The following is a 13,746-nucleotide window of genomic DNA, read 5'->3' as shown; positions in this document are numbered from 1 at the left end:
CATATTAAAAGTCTTATGACACACATTTACTTCCATAAGTAGTTTTGTATATTCAACAGATTATTTGTATCTCCTTGCTTGTGTTTGATGTGGAAATTTAAATTCCAAACTTTCTTGCTTTATTTTCCAATCCGGAAAGTTCACCTTCATTTAAACATCATCGTCTGGTACTCTGCTGCAACCAGAATGATAGCCGAACACTTTGATGTTCTGGTCAGAACCAGGTCATTTATGATGGACATAAAAGATCAATTTAAATCCCAAAGTGATGAATATGCGAAGCCATGACCCCCATTTTGCTAAACCCCCGTCTCCCACTTAACCCCCACTATCCCCCCCATCCCCCCTTGAACTCAATTTCAGAGACAAATAAACACAACAAAAGTGTGAGGTCAAAACTGGTGATGAAGATGTGATGCTCCTCCTCCTCCTCCTCAGCATGGGGGTTGTGACAGTACAGTACAGAAACCTGAGAGGGACAATTTTGGGTTTTTTAGACGATTAGATGAGAATAAACATTTTTTCTTCACAAAAATGTTTTTGATTTCATCTAGAATTTGAAATTCCTCCTCACACACGGTTCTCATTTGTGATAATAAAACATATTTTTAGTAGAATAAAATCAGTGTTCTGAGTACATATATTTGTACTTTTCTCCAACTTGAATATTTCACAAATGACTTAAAGATCTTAACACAATTTTACAATTGAACTGATTTCCAAAATATACAGTATTTACTGATAAATAACATTTTAAACATTTTTTTCATTAAATTATCTTGCTATTCATATTTTTTACATTTTAATTTCTTTAAAAACTCAAATGCCCATTTTTTTTTAATCACAATATGTTTAAGTATTAAAAATTTAATTTTGAAGAAAAAAAAAAAGGAAAAAAAACATGTTATTCTAACGTTTTTATTTGATTTTATTTAACAATTCATTTTCCATATTAAGGTGCTGTTTTTTAATGTTTTCTGTTCATAAAACATTCCAACAATCCACCGTCTCTCCTCTGGATGTCACTGGATCCAATAGAAATAAAAAAAACAAAAGAAGTTAGAAAAAGAAGTTTAATTTCCCGCTCAAGGCAATTTTTCCTTAAAACCAGAATCATGTCGACTACAAAAACTCAATAAAAAGTCTTGAAGTAGAATTAAAACTCGACGAGGATTCGAGGGCTCGTGTCGCCCCCCGACCGGAGATCCGGGTGGATATGTGGTCGAACGTTCCTTCGCCTGTTCCCCGACGAGCTTGGACTAAAATAAATTAGATTTTTAAGATGAAGAAAATCTCGCAGCAGTGAGTCGTGTGTTGTTCAATAATGGAGAGTGGTTTGATTATCAGCGATCGATACGAAACAGAAGCAATATTGCACCTGGCGACACACACGCTCTGGAAAGAAAACAATCACTTGTACACAAAAAAAAAAAAAAAAAATCACAACTGAATCGCTCACAGTCTTATGTACACAAACATTTAGTCCCGACATTCTTGTCCAACGCAGAGAAAAAAGTATGAACACCTTAACACCGGTGGGTCCTCGCTGCCCAACTACAGTCCACTGACCCAGATGGGTTCACATCCCGGTCTTTTTCCCCCCCGAGTGAGTCCAGAAATAAGTGGCGGGTTCGTGTACCAACGTGTCGGGGGTGGGGGGTGGTGAAGCTAAAAAAAAAAAAAAAATGGTCCAGTAGTCAGTCGTGAAGCAGCACCGGCTGGTCCTCGTCAGTAGGTGGCGTTGGCGGGTTCTCGCCCTGAGCTGAAGAGGACTTCGGCCTTGGAGCTGAGGAAGTAGGTCAGCAGCAGCGACGTGAGCATGACGCCCACGCCAACACCCAGGGTCAGCATCTGAGGGAGGGGGGGCGAGAGGAGAAGGGTCAGCGCCGGGTCCGTCCTCAGGCCTCCACCCACAGGACCACGAGACTCACCTCAAGGTCGTGACTGGCCACCAGGAAGATGCGCCCGTTGATGGCGCTCCAGCGGGACTCGGTCCACGTGGAGTAGTTCCTAGAATCCCACTGTTGCAGGACGCTGACGGCGGGGGACACGGCCAAGGAGGTCCGGGCGCTGGAGCGGACGCAGAAGCCCACCCTGGCCGTGCTGTTGGGGGGCGCGGCTCCCTGAACCCACAGGTAGTAGAACATCTGCGGACGGAGAAGAGAGAGAGAGGTCAGGTCTGTTCGCTGCGCCACCACCACCGCCAGGGGGAGCCGTTGCCGCCGTACGTGTTTGCTCTCCTTGTCGTTCTCCTCCTCCCTCTGGTTCTGACAGTCGTCCTGCGTGACGTTGACGGTGCTGCCGGTCAGGTTGGCGAGCACGTGATGCACCGTGACCACGGTGTCGCTGATGGAACTCTGGAACGCACCCACGTACAAGTTGGCAGGTTCGTTCTCTGAGTGGAGGAGAGAGAGACGGTTGAGTGAGGTTGAGTGACGGTTACAAGTATATCAGTGTCACCAGAATATTGAATGAATTTAACATTTTAAACTATTTCTTTTTACAAATTGTAATTCAGTCATTTTTATAAAGAAATATTTAATTTGTATGTAGCCATGTGCAGTGATATCTAGAGTTGATCTTGTCTTTTAACACTGTGGCCAATTATGTTGACATCAAGATGTTTTTTTCTTTTAAACCGTAGCCATGTGCGCTTACATCCAAAGTTGATGTTTTTTTTACACTGAAGCCATTTGCGCTTACATCCAAAGTTGATGGTTTTTTGTACACTCAAGCCATGTGTCAAGGTTTTTTTTTTTTTTTTTTACACTGTAGCCATGTGCGCTTACATCTAGAGTTGATTGCTTTTTTTAACTGTAGCCATGTGCGCTGACATGAAGAGTTGATCAAGGTTGTTTTTTTTACACTGTAGCCATGTGCGCTGACATGAAGAGTTGATCAAGGTTGTTTTTTTTACACTGTAGCCATGTGCGCTGACATGAAGAGTTGATCAAAGTTTTTTATTTACACTGTAGCCATGTGCGCTTACATCTAGAGTTGATTGCTTTTTTTAACTGTAGCCATGTGCGCTTACATCTAGAGTTGATTGCTTTTTTTTACACTGAAGCCATGTGCGCTGACATGAAGAGTTGATCAAGGTTGTTTTTTTACACTGTAGCCATGTACGCTGACATGAAGAGTTGATCAAGGTTGTTTTTTACACTGTAGCCATGTGCGCTGACATGAAGAGTTGATCAAGGTTGTTTTTTACACTGTAGCCATGTGCGCTGACATGAAGAGTTGATCAAGGTTGTTTTTTACACTGTAGCCATGTGCGCTGACATGAAGGGTTGATCAAGGTTGTTTTTTTTACACTGTAGCCATGTGCGCTGACATGAAGAGTTGATCAAGGTTGTTTTTTTTACACTGTAGCCATGTGCGCTGACATGAAGAGTTGATCAAGGTTGTTTTTTACACTGTAGCCATGTACGCTGACATGAAGAGTTGATCAAGGTTGTTTTTTACACTGTAGCCATGTGCGCTGACATGAAGAGTTGATCAAGGTTGTTTTTTTTACACTGTAGCCATGTGCGCTGACATGAAGAGTTGATCAAGGTTGTTTTTTTACACTGTAGCCATGTGCGCTGACATGAAGAGTTGATCAAGGTTGTTTTTTTTACACTGTAGCCATGTGCGCTGACATGAAGAGTTGATCAAGGTTGTTTTTTTTACACTGTAGCCATGTGCGCTGACATGAAGAGTTGATCAAAGTTGTTTTTTTTACACTGTAGCCATGTGCGCTTACATCTAGAGTTGATTGCTTTTTTTAACTGTAGCCATGTGCGCTTACATCTAGAGTTGATTGCTTTTTTTTACACTGAAGCCATGTGCGCTGACATGAAGAGTTGATCAAGGTTGTTTTTTTACACTGTAGCCATGTACGCTGACATGAAGAGTTGATCAAGGTTGTTTTTTACACTGTAGCCATGTGCGCTGACATGAAGAGTTGATCAAGGTTGTTTTTTACACTGTAGCCATGTGCGCTGACATGTAGAGTTGATCAAGGTTGTTTTTTACACTGTAGCCATGTGCGCTGACATGAAGGGTTGATCAAGGTTGTTTTTTTTACACTGTAGCCATGTGCGCTGACATGAAGAGTTGATCAAGGTTGTTTTTTTTACACTGTAGCCATGTGCGCTGACATGAAGAGTTGATCAAGGTTGTTTTTTTACACTGTAGCCATGTGCGCTGACATGAAGAGTTGATCAAGGTTGTTTTTTTTACACTGTAGCCATGTGCGCTGACATGAAGAGTTGATCAAGGTTGTTTTTTTTACACTGTAGCCATGTGCGCTGACATGAAGAGTTGATCAAAGTTGTTTTTTTTACACTGTAGCCATGTGCGCTTACATCTAGAGTTGATTGCTTTTTTTAACTGTAGCCATGTGCGCTTACATCTAGAGTTGATTGCTTTTTTTTACACTGAAGCCATGTGCGCTGACATGAAGAGTTGATCAAGGTTGTTTTTTTACACTGTAGCCATGTACGCTGACATGAAGAGTTGATCAAGGTTGTTTTTTACACTGTAGCCATGTGCGCTGACATGAAGAGTTGATCAAGGTTGTTTTTTACACTGTAGCCATGTGCGCTGACATGTAGAGTTGATCAAGGTTGTTTTTTACACTGTAGCCATGTGCGCTGACATGAAGGGTTGATCAAGGTTGTTTTTTTTACACTGTAGCCATGTGCGCTGACATGAAGAGTTGATCAAGGTTGTTTTTTTTACACTGTAGCCATGTGCGCTGACATGAAGAGTTGATCAAGGTTGTTTTTTACACTGTAGCCATGTGCGCTGACATGAAGAGTTGATCAAGGTTGTTTTTTTTACACTGTAGCCATGTGCGCTGACATGAAGAGTTGATCAAGGTTGTTTTTTTACACTGTAGCCATGTGCGCTGACATGAAGAGTTGATCAAGGTTGTTTTTTTTACACTGTAGCCATGTGCGCTGACATGAAGAGTTGATCAAGGTTGTTTTTTTTACACTGTAGCCATGTGCGCTGACATGAAGAGTTGATCAAGGTTGTTTTTTTTCTTCACACATTAAGGTTGATATTCTAATTCCAATAATTCAAAAATATTTTGTCCAACTTTAATATTTTGCAATTCATAGTCTTTTAAATTCAATATTAAAATGTTGGTATAATTGTGTCACCAGAACATTCAGCCAATCGTGCGACACGCCGACGGTCATGTGACTGTTACACTATAGATATAATTGAAGTCAGTTATTCAGAGATAAAACTCTTGAAAAAGCCTCAAATTTCAATAAAACAATTTCAATATAAATATATTTTTAAAGTGTTACATTCTGATAATTTACTAAATTCAATTGTTTTAATTCATAGCCTTTAAATTCAATATTATCTGGTGTCATCATTGCACCAATATTTTTATATTGAATTTAAAAGGCTACGAATAAATACGCTTTTATTTTTAATTCCGGAATTGAAATATTAAACTATGTGTAAAACAATATCTATATAATAATAATAATCTAAAATATTTTTATTCTATTATTAAATCTTTCGATGTATAAATCATTATATTAAACGATTTAAAAAATAACTAAATGCTTGAAGAATTCTTACGTTACTGATTTACTACATTAATCATCAATTCAACTAAATGACTATTAATTTAATAAACATTTACTTCAGGTTCAATATAAAAAATAAATAAAAATGTGTGAACACTTGTAGACCCTCAGGGTTCTACATCCATCATCGTGAGGTCGTAGGTCGTGGAGACTCACTCAGGTGAGCCATGAAGTCGGCCGGGATGATCTCCTGCAGCCAGGTGTTGTTGGCGCTCACCAGGAAACTGAACAACATCCTGCTCACCTGAGCCACACAAACAGAGACGGATGGTAAGAACGTGAAGCTTCTCTTTTTAAATCGTCCTGAAGGTTCTTTCTGGTCGAGCGGCGACTCATTTACCATCTGAGGGTCTGCGTTGATGCTACTGACCACCGCCTCGTCTCCTCCCGCCTGACGGTACAGACTCCGGGCGACTACTGTGGCCACGTCAGCCAGAGACTGCAGGAGAGACACACATATGATGTAGAAGATAGACATGATCATCTACTCATGACACAAACATTCTTAAAAACTAGCAACGACTCCCTGTAATGCTAACTGTGCTAACAAGTTAAGTTAAATTAAATTAAGTTTTTCCTTCCATCCATCCTTCATTTCCCCTTTCCTATCCTTAGTCATTTCCTTCCTTCCTTCATATCCCTCTTCCATTCCTTAGTCATTTCCTTCCTTCCTTCCTTCCTTCCTTCCTTAGTCTTTCCTTCCTTCCTTCATTTCCCTCTTCCTATCGTTAGTCATTTCCTTCCTTCCTCGTCATTTACTTCCTGTCTTCCTTCATTTCCCTCTTCCTATCTTAGTCATTTCCTTCCTTCCTTAGTAATTTCCTTCCTTCCATAGTCAGTTCCCTCTTCCGATCCTTAGTCCTTTCCTTCATTCATTCATTCATTTCCCTCTTCCTATCCCTAGTCTCGTCCTTCCTTCCTTCATTCATTTCCTTCATTCCTTCCTTCCTTAGTCATTTCCCTCTTCCTATCCTTAGTCATTTCCCTCTTCCTATCCTTAGTCATTTCCTTCCTAACTCCTTCTTTCTTCCCTCTTCCTTTCTCCATCCATCCTTCATTTCCCTCTCCCTATCCTTAGTAAATTCCTTACTTCCTTCATTTCCCTCTTCCTATCCTTAGTCATTTCCTTCTTCCTATCCTTAGTCATTTCCTTCTTCCTATCTTAGTCATTTCCTTCCTTCCTTCATTTCCCTCTTCCTATCTTAGTCATTTCCTTCCTTCCTTCCTTCATTTCCCTCTTCCTATCCTTAGTCATTTCCTTCCTTCCTTCCTTCCTTCATTCATTCATTCATTTCCCTCTTCCTATCCTTAGTCTCTTCCTTCCTTCCTTCATTTCCCTCTTCCTATCTTAGTCATTTCCTTCCTTCCTTCATTTCCCTCTTCCTATCCATAGTAATTTCCTTCCTTCCTTCCTTAGTAATTTCCTTCCTTCCTTCCTTAGTCATTTCCTTCCTTCCTTCCTTAGTCATTTCCTTCCTTCCTTCCTTCCTTAGTCATTTCCTTCCTTCCTTCCTTCCTTCCTTCATTTCCTTCTTCCTATCCTTAGTCATTTCTTCCTTCCTTCCTTAATTTCCCTCTTCCTTCCTTCCTTCCTTCCTTAATTTCCCTCTTCCTTCCTTCCTTCCTTCCTTCCTCCCTCCCTCCCTCCCTCCCTCCCTTCCTTCCTCCTTCCCTCCCTCCCTCCCTCCCTCCCTCCAGACTACAGTAAAACCATCTGCTCTGATCCTCGATCCTGGTGAAGCACCTTGGCCGTGTCGGTGATGAACTCCAGCTTCTCCTCGGGCGTCATGTCCGCAGGATACGTGACATTCAGGTTCTCGGCGTTGTCGTACATGCTCTCGTAGAACCTGCGCACACACGTCTGAGTTAGCGTCCGTCCTGCGCCTGCTAGCGGGGCTTTTTTTTTTCTTCTCACCGATTGGCGTAGGTGGACTGGTGGTCCTCGATCACGACCCCCGGGATCGGCCGGAGCAGCAGGAAGCGCTGCAGCGAGGCGGGCGGGAGAGGCTGGGAGACGGACGGCGTGTCCACCAAGATGCTAGCTTCAGCGGCGGAGGAGCGAATGTTGGAGATCAACTTGTCCACCTGAGAAAATGACAGGGAAAAAAAAACCATGTTCTCACACAAAATAAAATGTAACGTCTTCCAAATTGAAGCGCAAGGAACAGAGAATGTGATCGACAAAACACTAGGTAACCATGGTAACGGATGAGATTGCAAACCTCTCCGTTGACGGTCTCGTTTCTCCTGGACACCGGGTCAGAGTGGAGCCAGAGGGTGGAATTGGTCTGGAGACCCACCTGCAGGAACAGTTCCTCGTCAGAACCTCGCATCTCAGAACTTTTTTTGAACCATGTTATTGAACCATTTTTCTTTATCAAAATTGAATACATTCTATATTGGACAGCGAAATTTAATTGAATATTTTTTATATGTATAATTTTAATATGAAAGTTTTAATAATATAATTGTTGTTTTACAGATAGAGTTTGTAGTTCTTATTCCAATAATTTAAAAAAAAATAAATTCTAAATTAATTTTTTTTTATTCGTACCAAATTCAATATAAAAACAGTAGCAGTAATAGTAATAGTAGTAATAGTTCCACCAGGCAATATTGAAGTAAAAAGGCTATGAATTAAAACTACTGAATTTAGAAAAAGAATGAACAGAAATTGATTGATTGATGATTAGAATTATAATCAAAAATCTTATTTAATCTTAATATTTTTTATGGAATTATGAAATTAAAACCAACCTTTCAATATACAAACTATTTTAAGCAATTATAAAAAATAAACTGAATTAAATTATTAAAACAAAACAAAGTCTCAACACTCAAAACACGCAAAACATTCTGATGTCACCGATATACGAACACACAACTCCTCAGACACAAAAGTACAAGAAATTAAGTCTCACCTGTCCGACCTCCAGCAGCGAGTGAATGTTGTCCAGGTCGACGGGGAACAGTTGGTTCTCCATGTCGTACACCATCCTGGAGCTGCCGATGTAGTCGAAGGTCTCCTGTAGGACCAGAAGTTAGAGAACACATGGAGATCGGTGGGGGGTGATGATCGGGGGAGGAACTGACCCCGTTGAAGAAGGCGTACAGGATGGTGCGGATGGGCGGCGACTCCCGCGTGGCGTTGCGCAGGGCGTGAGCGGCGGCCAGCAGGCTCACGAAGCCCGAGACGGCGCTCACGGCTCCGGGCGCCACGTCGAAGAAGAAGGAGTGGCTGTCGATCTGCGGGGGGGAGAGGAACACGGATCAGAAGAGAGCGTGAGGTCGGGTTTGTCGTTCCGGGGGGGGGGGGCTCGGACTCACCCTGGTGGCCGCGACCACCACGCTCTCGCCCTCCTTGTGACCTTTGGCCGTGTTGTTGATGGGTTTGGTGGAGCCCCAGACGTTGTAGTTGCCGAGGGGATCGCAGACCTTCTCTGTGGAGGTCGAAGAGAAGCAGTTAGAACAATCGTCAGCGCCCTCTAGTGACTTCTTCTCTACAAGTCAGCACGACTATAGTTATGAACCATCATTTTTCCCTTGAACAAATTCTTCTATTGCTCTTAGTCGTGGTGACAAAATGCTTTGCCGCCCAGCCAACCTATCACAGCTGTTGATCATTTAATACATAGCAACATAGAATTAAAAAAATATTATTATTATTATTATAGTGACCGATCAGCCGTCACTATAGCAGCAGTGTGTGGAAAGGCATCATGGGAATTGACTTTTGTTGACACTATAAATAAGCCGTTAAAATAATTTCTTTGCCAGTTTCACTGCTGTGTTTTCTGTGCAAAGACAATAAAATAAGGTCTAAAGTTTAAAGTCTAAAATATACAGTATCTGTCAGTATTGAATTGTTCAAATTTAAACTTTATTTAAAGCCAAAATGAGTCCAAACATCCGATGGACTCTAGTGTATCCTTTCTTTTCACTCATTGCTGCCATTTCGCCAGGTTTTGTTGATACTTTGGCTTGGAGGAAATGACGAATGTCGCCAACTAGTGGCCGGAGGTTTAATTACACCACACGAATGAATAAACTGGATATTTGCCTGTTAATTGGAAAATAAAACATTGAATGATCGTTTTTTTATACACACCCTTTCAAAATATAAACCATAAATGAACTATGAATTAAAATAAAATGTTATTTCAAAGGTTAAGTGAACAATAACCACTGTACCAGAGTTGAGGCTGAAAGAGATGTCGCTCCTCCTCATGCAGGTGGGCGTGTCGGTGACGGCGAACATGTGCGAGTACAGCTCCATGGCACACAGCGGGTACTGAGGCTCGCTGCCGTTCACCGACAGGTTGTGGTCCAAGTAGCACTGGAGAGGTAGAAACATATCAAAGACCCATTAAACGTGCGATGAGAAATGTATTTATTGTTTCTTAAAAACATGATGATGAGGATTTATTGGCTAAAGGATCGCTGCCGCGGTGATGAGTTCACTGAGAGGGAGTGAGACGAAGACAATTCATGGAGTTAGAAAGTGAGAGTGAAATTGTATTTGAGTTAAAAGACTATTTTTTTCAGTATCGTTTCACATCTTTGAGTTAAAACCATCATAAAGAACTTTAGAAGTTCAATTTCAGTTCAGGAATGTTTGAAGTTCCAAGACAACACCTGAACACTGACGTGTCCATGTTTTTAAAATATGTCAAATAGTTTAATCCTTCATGTCTGATTAGACATGTTAATGCTACTATGATTTATTTATATTTAAACTCACTAACTAACTAACATCAGTCAATATTTTACTAATTTTAAGCAATTCTACGTAAGTGAGTGGTTTTACCTGTCGAATGTTTTGTGTGTCGTTGTCGTCTTTTAGGGAGAATATGGGGAACTGGAACTCTTCAAAGGAAAGTCCGTTACCCTCTGGGTTCCACTTTGTCGTGTTACAGTTAGCCAGTTCTGGACCGTACGTCTCCGAATACACACCTGTGTCATAGACATGTAAAAATAAGTTCATCAGTTTCAAAACTTAAATGACATTTTCCAAAAGAATTAGGGACCAAACGTGCACATCTGACCACGAGTGTCACGACACACCAGCGACTGGTGACGTCAAGTTGTAAAGTAATTCGTAAAAAGCATCACTTGTGTGTCTCGGCACTGACCCGTGTTCTCATTAGGGCACGTCACGTATGGAGAGAAGGGAGTGGACGGGTTCTTGCTGGGCGTCACCACCGCAACACCCGCCACCCTGCTGGTGCCATTCTTCAGCTTCATCATGACGGATCTGTTGAACACAAACACGACTTTAAAGGGCGAATAATGTGTTGATTCAAGCGTCTCTGTTTGTACGAAACTCTCCTTTCATCGTAATATTGACATTAGAAAATGTTCTTAAGCCCTGCCCACTGAAAAAAAAAGTTTTTCTGGAGATTAAATCTTGTTTACTATAACCACGCCCACTCTGCTGTGATTGGTAAGTAAGTCAGTAAGTAAGTAATTTGTATTTATTTAGCGCTTTTCCAGACCAGGGTCACAAAGCGCTCAAACAATCAAAAAAATATTCAATAAAGTATATACATTGAGGTTTGTCACAGCATCATCAATCCCAGAAGTCTCAAGCTCCAAGGGACTTGTTGTATAAACAAAGCGGTACGTGATTACACACGGAGGAGTGAAGCCATTATTATATCATAATGGACTCCGCTCTCGTAACCTCTCGTTCGCACAGATTTCAGACAAGAAAGAAATTTAGGGAGTAATAAGTTAAAAACATGGTCATGATGAGGGACTTAGTGCATGTTGTAGAGGAAGACTTTAACATTTAAAACATGTTTGTTGGGAGATTTGGAGTTGCACATTAGTTGCCTTTTATTCTCTACAATTGTCCGAGTTCAGTAGATAATTGTCTACCACTGTATGTTGTTTTACAACAAGATGATGTTAAATAATAATAACAACTAATAAAAATAATAATAATAATAATAATAATAAGTCACAGATCTCTCAGCCCCGCTCAGGCTGGTGTGTACAACTTAAAAATAAAAATACCTGGTGAAGAGTCCAGACTCCATGATGACCAGGTACGGAGGTGTGCGTCCCTTATTCAGGACGAACTCCAGGTTTTCTTCCGACTCCAGCACATGTAGAACGCCGACGTTCCCCGACATCGACGCTGAACACGAGAGTGAAAAGTCAAGTCTCAGCAGGACATCGGAGATTCAACTCACACACATGCAGCACTAGGAAGACTTGTGTGCGATCTGTGAGTCTGCGTTGAATCTACTCACACTGGCAGCCGATCTGATGGGTTGCGTTGAGCAGTCGCACACATGAGATGGTGTCGTTTAGCTTCACGTAAATTTTCTTCTCCACTGAGGTGCAGCAGACGCCTGAGAGAGAATCAAACGATTTTAACTTCATATAATGAGCATTTATGAAAAACATGCACATCTTTTAATGTTTCCCATAGTAGGCCACTGATGTTAAAAGTAAGTAATCAAGTAGAATTTGTATAGCACTTTTCTAGACCAGGGTCACAAAGCGCTTAAACAATCAAAACAATACCTAATAAAATATATACTTAAAAGGTCAAGATAACACCGAGACCAACACAGGAATCAAAACTTCGATGTTAGATTGAGTCTGACCATGAATAGAGAACCAGAATTTTAAAGTTGATCCTGAAAGAAACTGGAAGCCAGTGAAGAGTTTTAAGGATCAGAGAAATGTGAGTTCTTCTACTAGAGCAGGTCAGAATTTTCACTGCATAGTTCTGTATCAACTGCAGACCATTTAATGAAAACAACACATTTGTTGCTTTATGACACACAAATATACTAAGTGTGTTTAATTATTATTAGTCCCTTTTTAGACACAAAGTTTAAAAAGTGGTCATAATGATGTGACGAATGTTTCCCACCATTTGATCCAATAAACTAAATAAAATATGAAAAAATATTTAAGATAGTATCTTTAGCTCTAAACTTCTTATGAGAGTCTTCAAATTTAGACTTTGTATTTAAAAAAACATAATTTATTTAGATACATGATTTGAACAATGGATCATATCTGAAAACTCCTAGTTATATGTCGAGTGCTTGAATGAAGCAGATCCATACACTGACCTTGTTCTACATACTTTCCCTTTTTATTCTCAGTTTAAAATAATAATAATAATAATAATGTCTATTTATATAGCGCCTTTCTAAAACCGTTTGATAGTCTTTTGTAGTTGTTCTCTAGCTTTGACTCAACATCTACTACAATACTTTGGGTTACCGTGATCTTTACAAACATATTTTATATAGAAATCTCATACAATTATTGTTTTAAATCGTGCTTTTTTTACTTTAAACATTTCAGATACTTGACTGAATATTAAAACAAGTAGACAACACGACAGTCAGTGGATATTTCCATGTATTTTTTTTAACCTTTTTTCTTGAATTTAGGTGATAATATTGAAACATATAATGCATTGAGTTAACTCCCTGAAATTCAACACAAAAAAACAAGCCCTTGTAGTTCATTTCCTAAAGATGGCAGGTGATAGTCTGTACAATAGGTAAACACCAGATTTTAACCACTGTTTCCGGGGTTGTTGGTTCTAATCCCGAGGCTGAATCACGAGCAGTCACGCTCCTGTCAGCAGCACTGATCCCGGTTTAAAGAAGAAGTGAAACATGGCCTTCGTGATAGACGGTTTTAACCAGCCATAAAGTAGTCTCATCATTTAAAAAATACATCCATTAGATTACAGTATTCATAACAGTCGACAAGGATTTGCGCCGAAGGAAGAGCTATGTGGTTAGCCTAGCGCCAGGCTAGCTCCGAACACAAAAGAAGCTCAATGAGTGAAGTTAAGGAGACAAAAAACACTCAGGCTTGTTCAAATCCAACGACACGACGGAGATAAGGGGTCAAAGGTGGTCACTTACCGCTTAAAAAGACGCATACTAATAAATTAACGACCCATTTGTTTGTGAGAAAGTCCATCTTCCTGGTTCATGCAGGAATAACACAACAGGAAGTGTTGACATGGAAATCGTCCGGGTTTCGAGTTTTTTTAGTTCCGCTTCTGGTGGCGCCCATGAGAGAAACCACACACACCAGCATAATATATATAGATATCTATATATAAATCTATATATAGATATATATTTCAATGACTCACAAAATA

At 40.4% G+C, this 13,746-nt stretch overlaps 1 protein-coding gene across 1 annotated transcript; it reads right to left on the bottom strand.

Annotated features, from left to right (window-relative positions):
- Positions 1 to 1,055: 1,055 nt before the first annotated feature.
- On the bottom strand, positions 1,056 to 13,603 carry ncstn (nicastrin). Its single transcript, XM_087811586.1, has 17 exons — positions 13,505 to 13,603; positions 11,855 to 11,956; positions 11,616 to 11,739; positions 10,730 to 10,851; positions 10,405 to 10,550; positions 9,789 to 9,933; positions 8,925 to 9,037; positions 8,691 to 8,843; positions 8,519 to 8,623; positions 7,820 to 7,897; positions 7,513 to 7,682; positions 7,342 to 7,444; positions 5,938 to 6,036; positions 5,754 to 5,841; positions 2,229 to 2,395; positions 1,932 to 2,147; positions 1,056 to 1,851 (listed from the first exon to the last, which is right to left on the bottom strand). Exons 1-17 carry the CDS (start codon positions 13,560 to 13,562, stop codon positions 1,729 to 1,731), a joined length of 2,112 nt encoding a protein of 703 aa, XP_087667712.1. The 5' UTR covers positions 13,563 to 13,603; the 3' UTR covers positions 1,056 to 1,728.
- Positions 13,604 to 13,746: the final 143 nt, after the last annotated feature.

Source organism: Callionymus lyra, chromosome 16, assembly GCF_982586985.1.
Source record: "Callionymus lyra chromosome 16, fCalLyr1.hap1.1, whole genome shotgun sequence".
NCBI lineage: Eukaryota > Metazoa > Chordata > Actinopteri > Syngnathiformes > Callionymidae > Callionymus > Callionymus lyra.
Note: the sequence above shows the minus strand (reverse complement) of the source record. Positions and strands in the feature narration are given on the sequence as shown.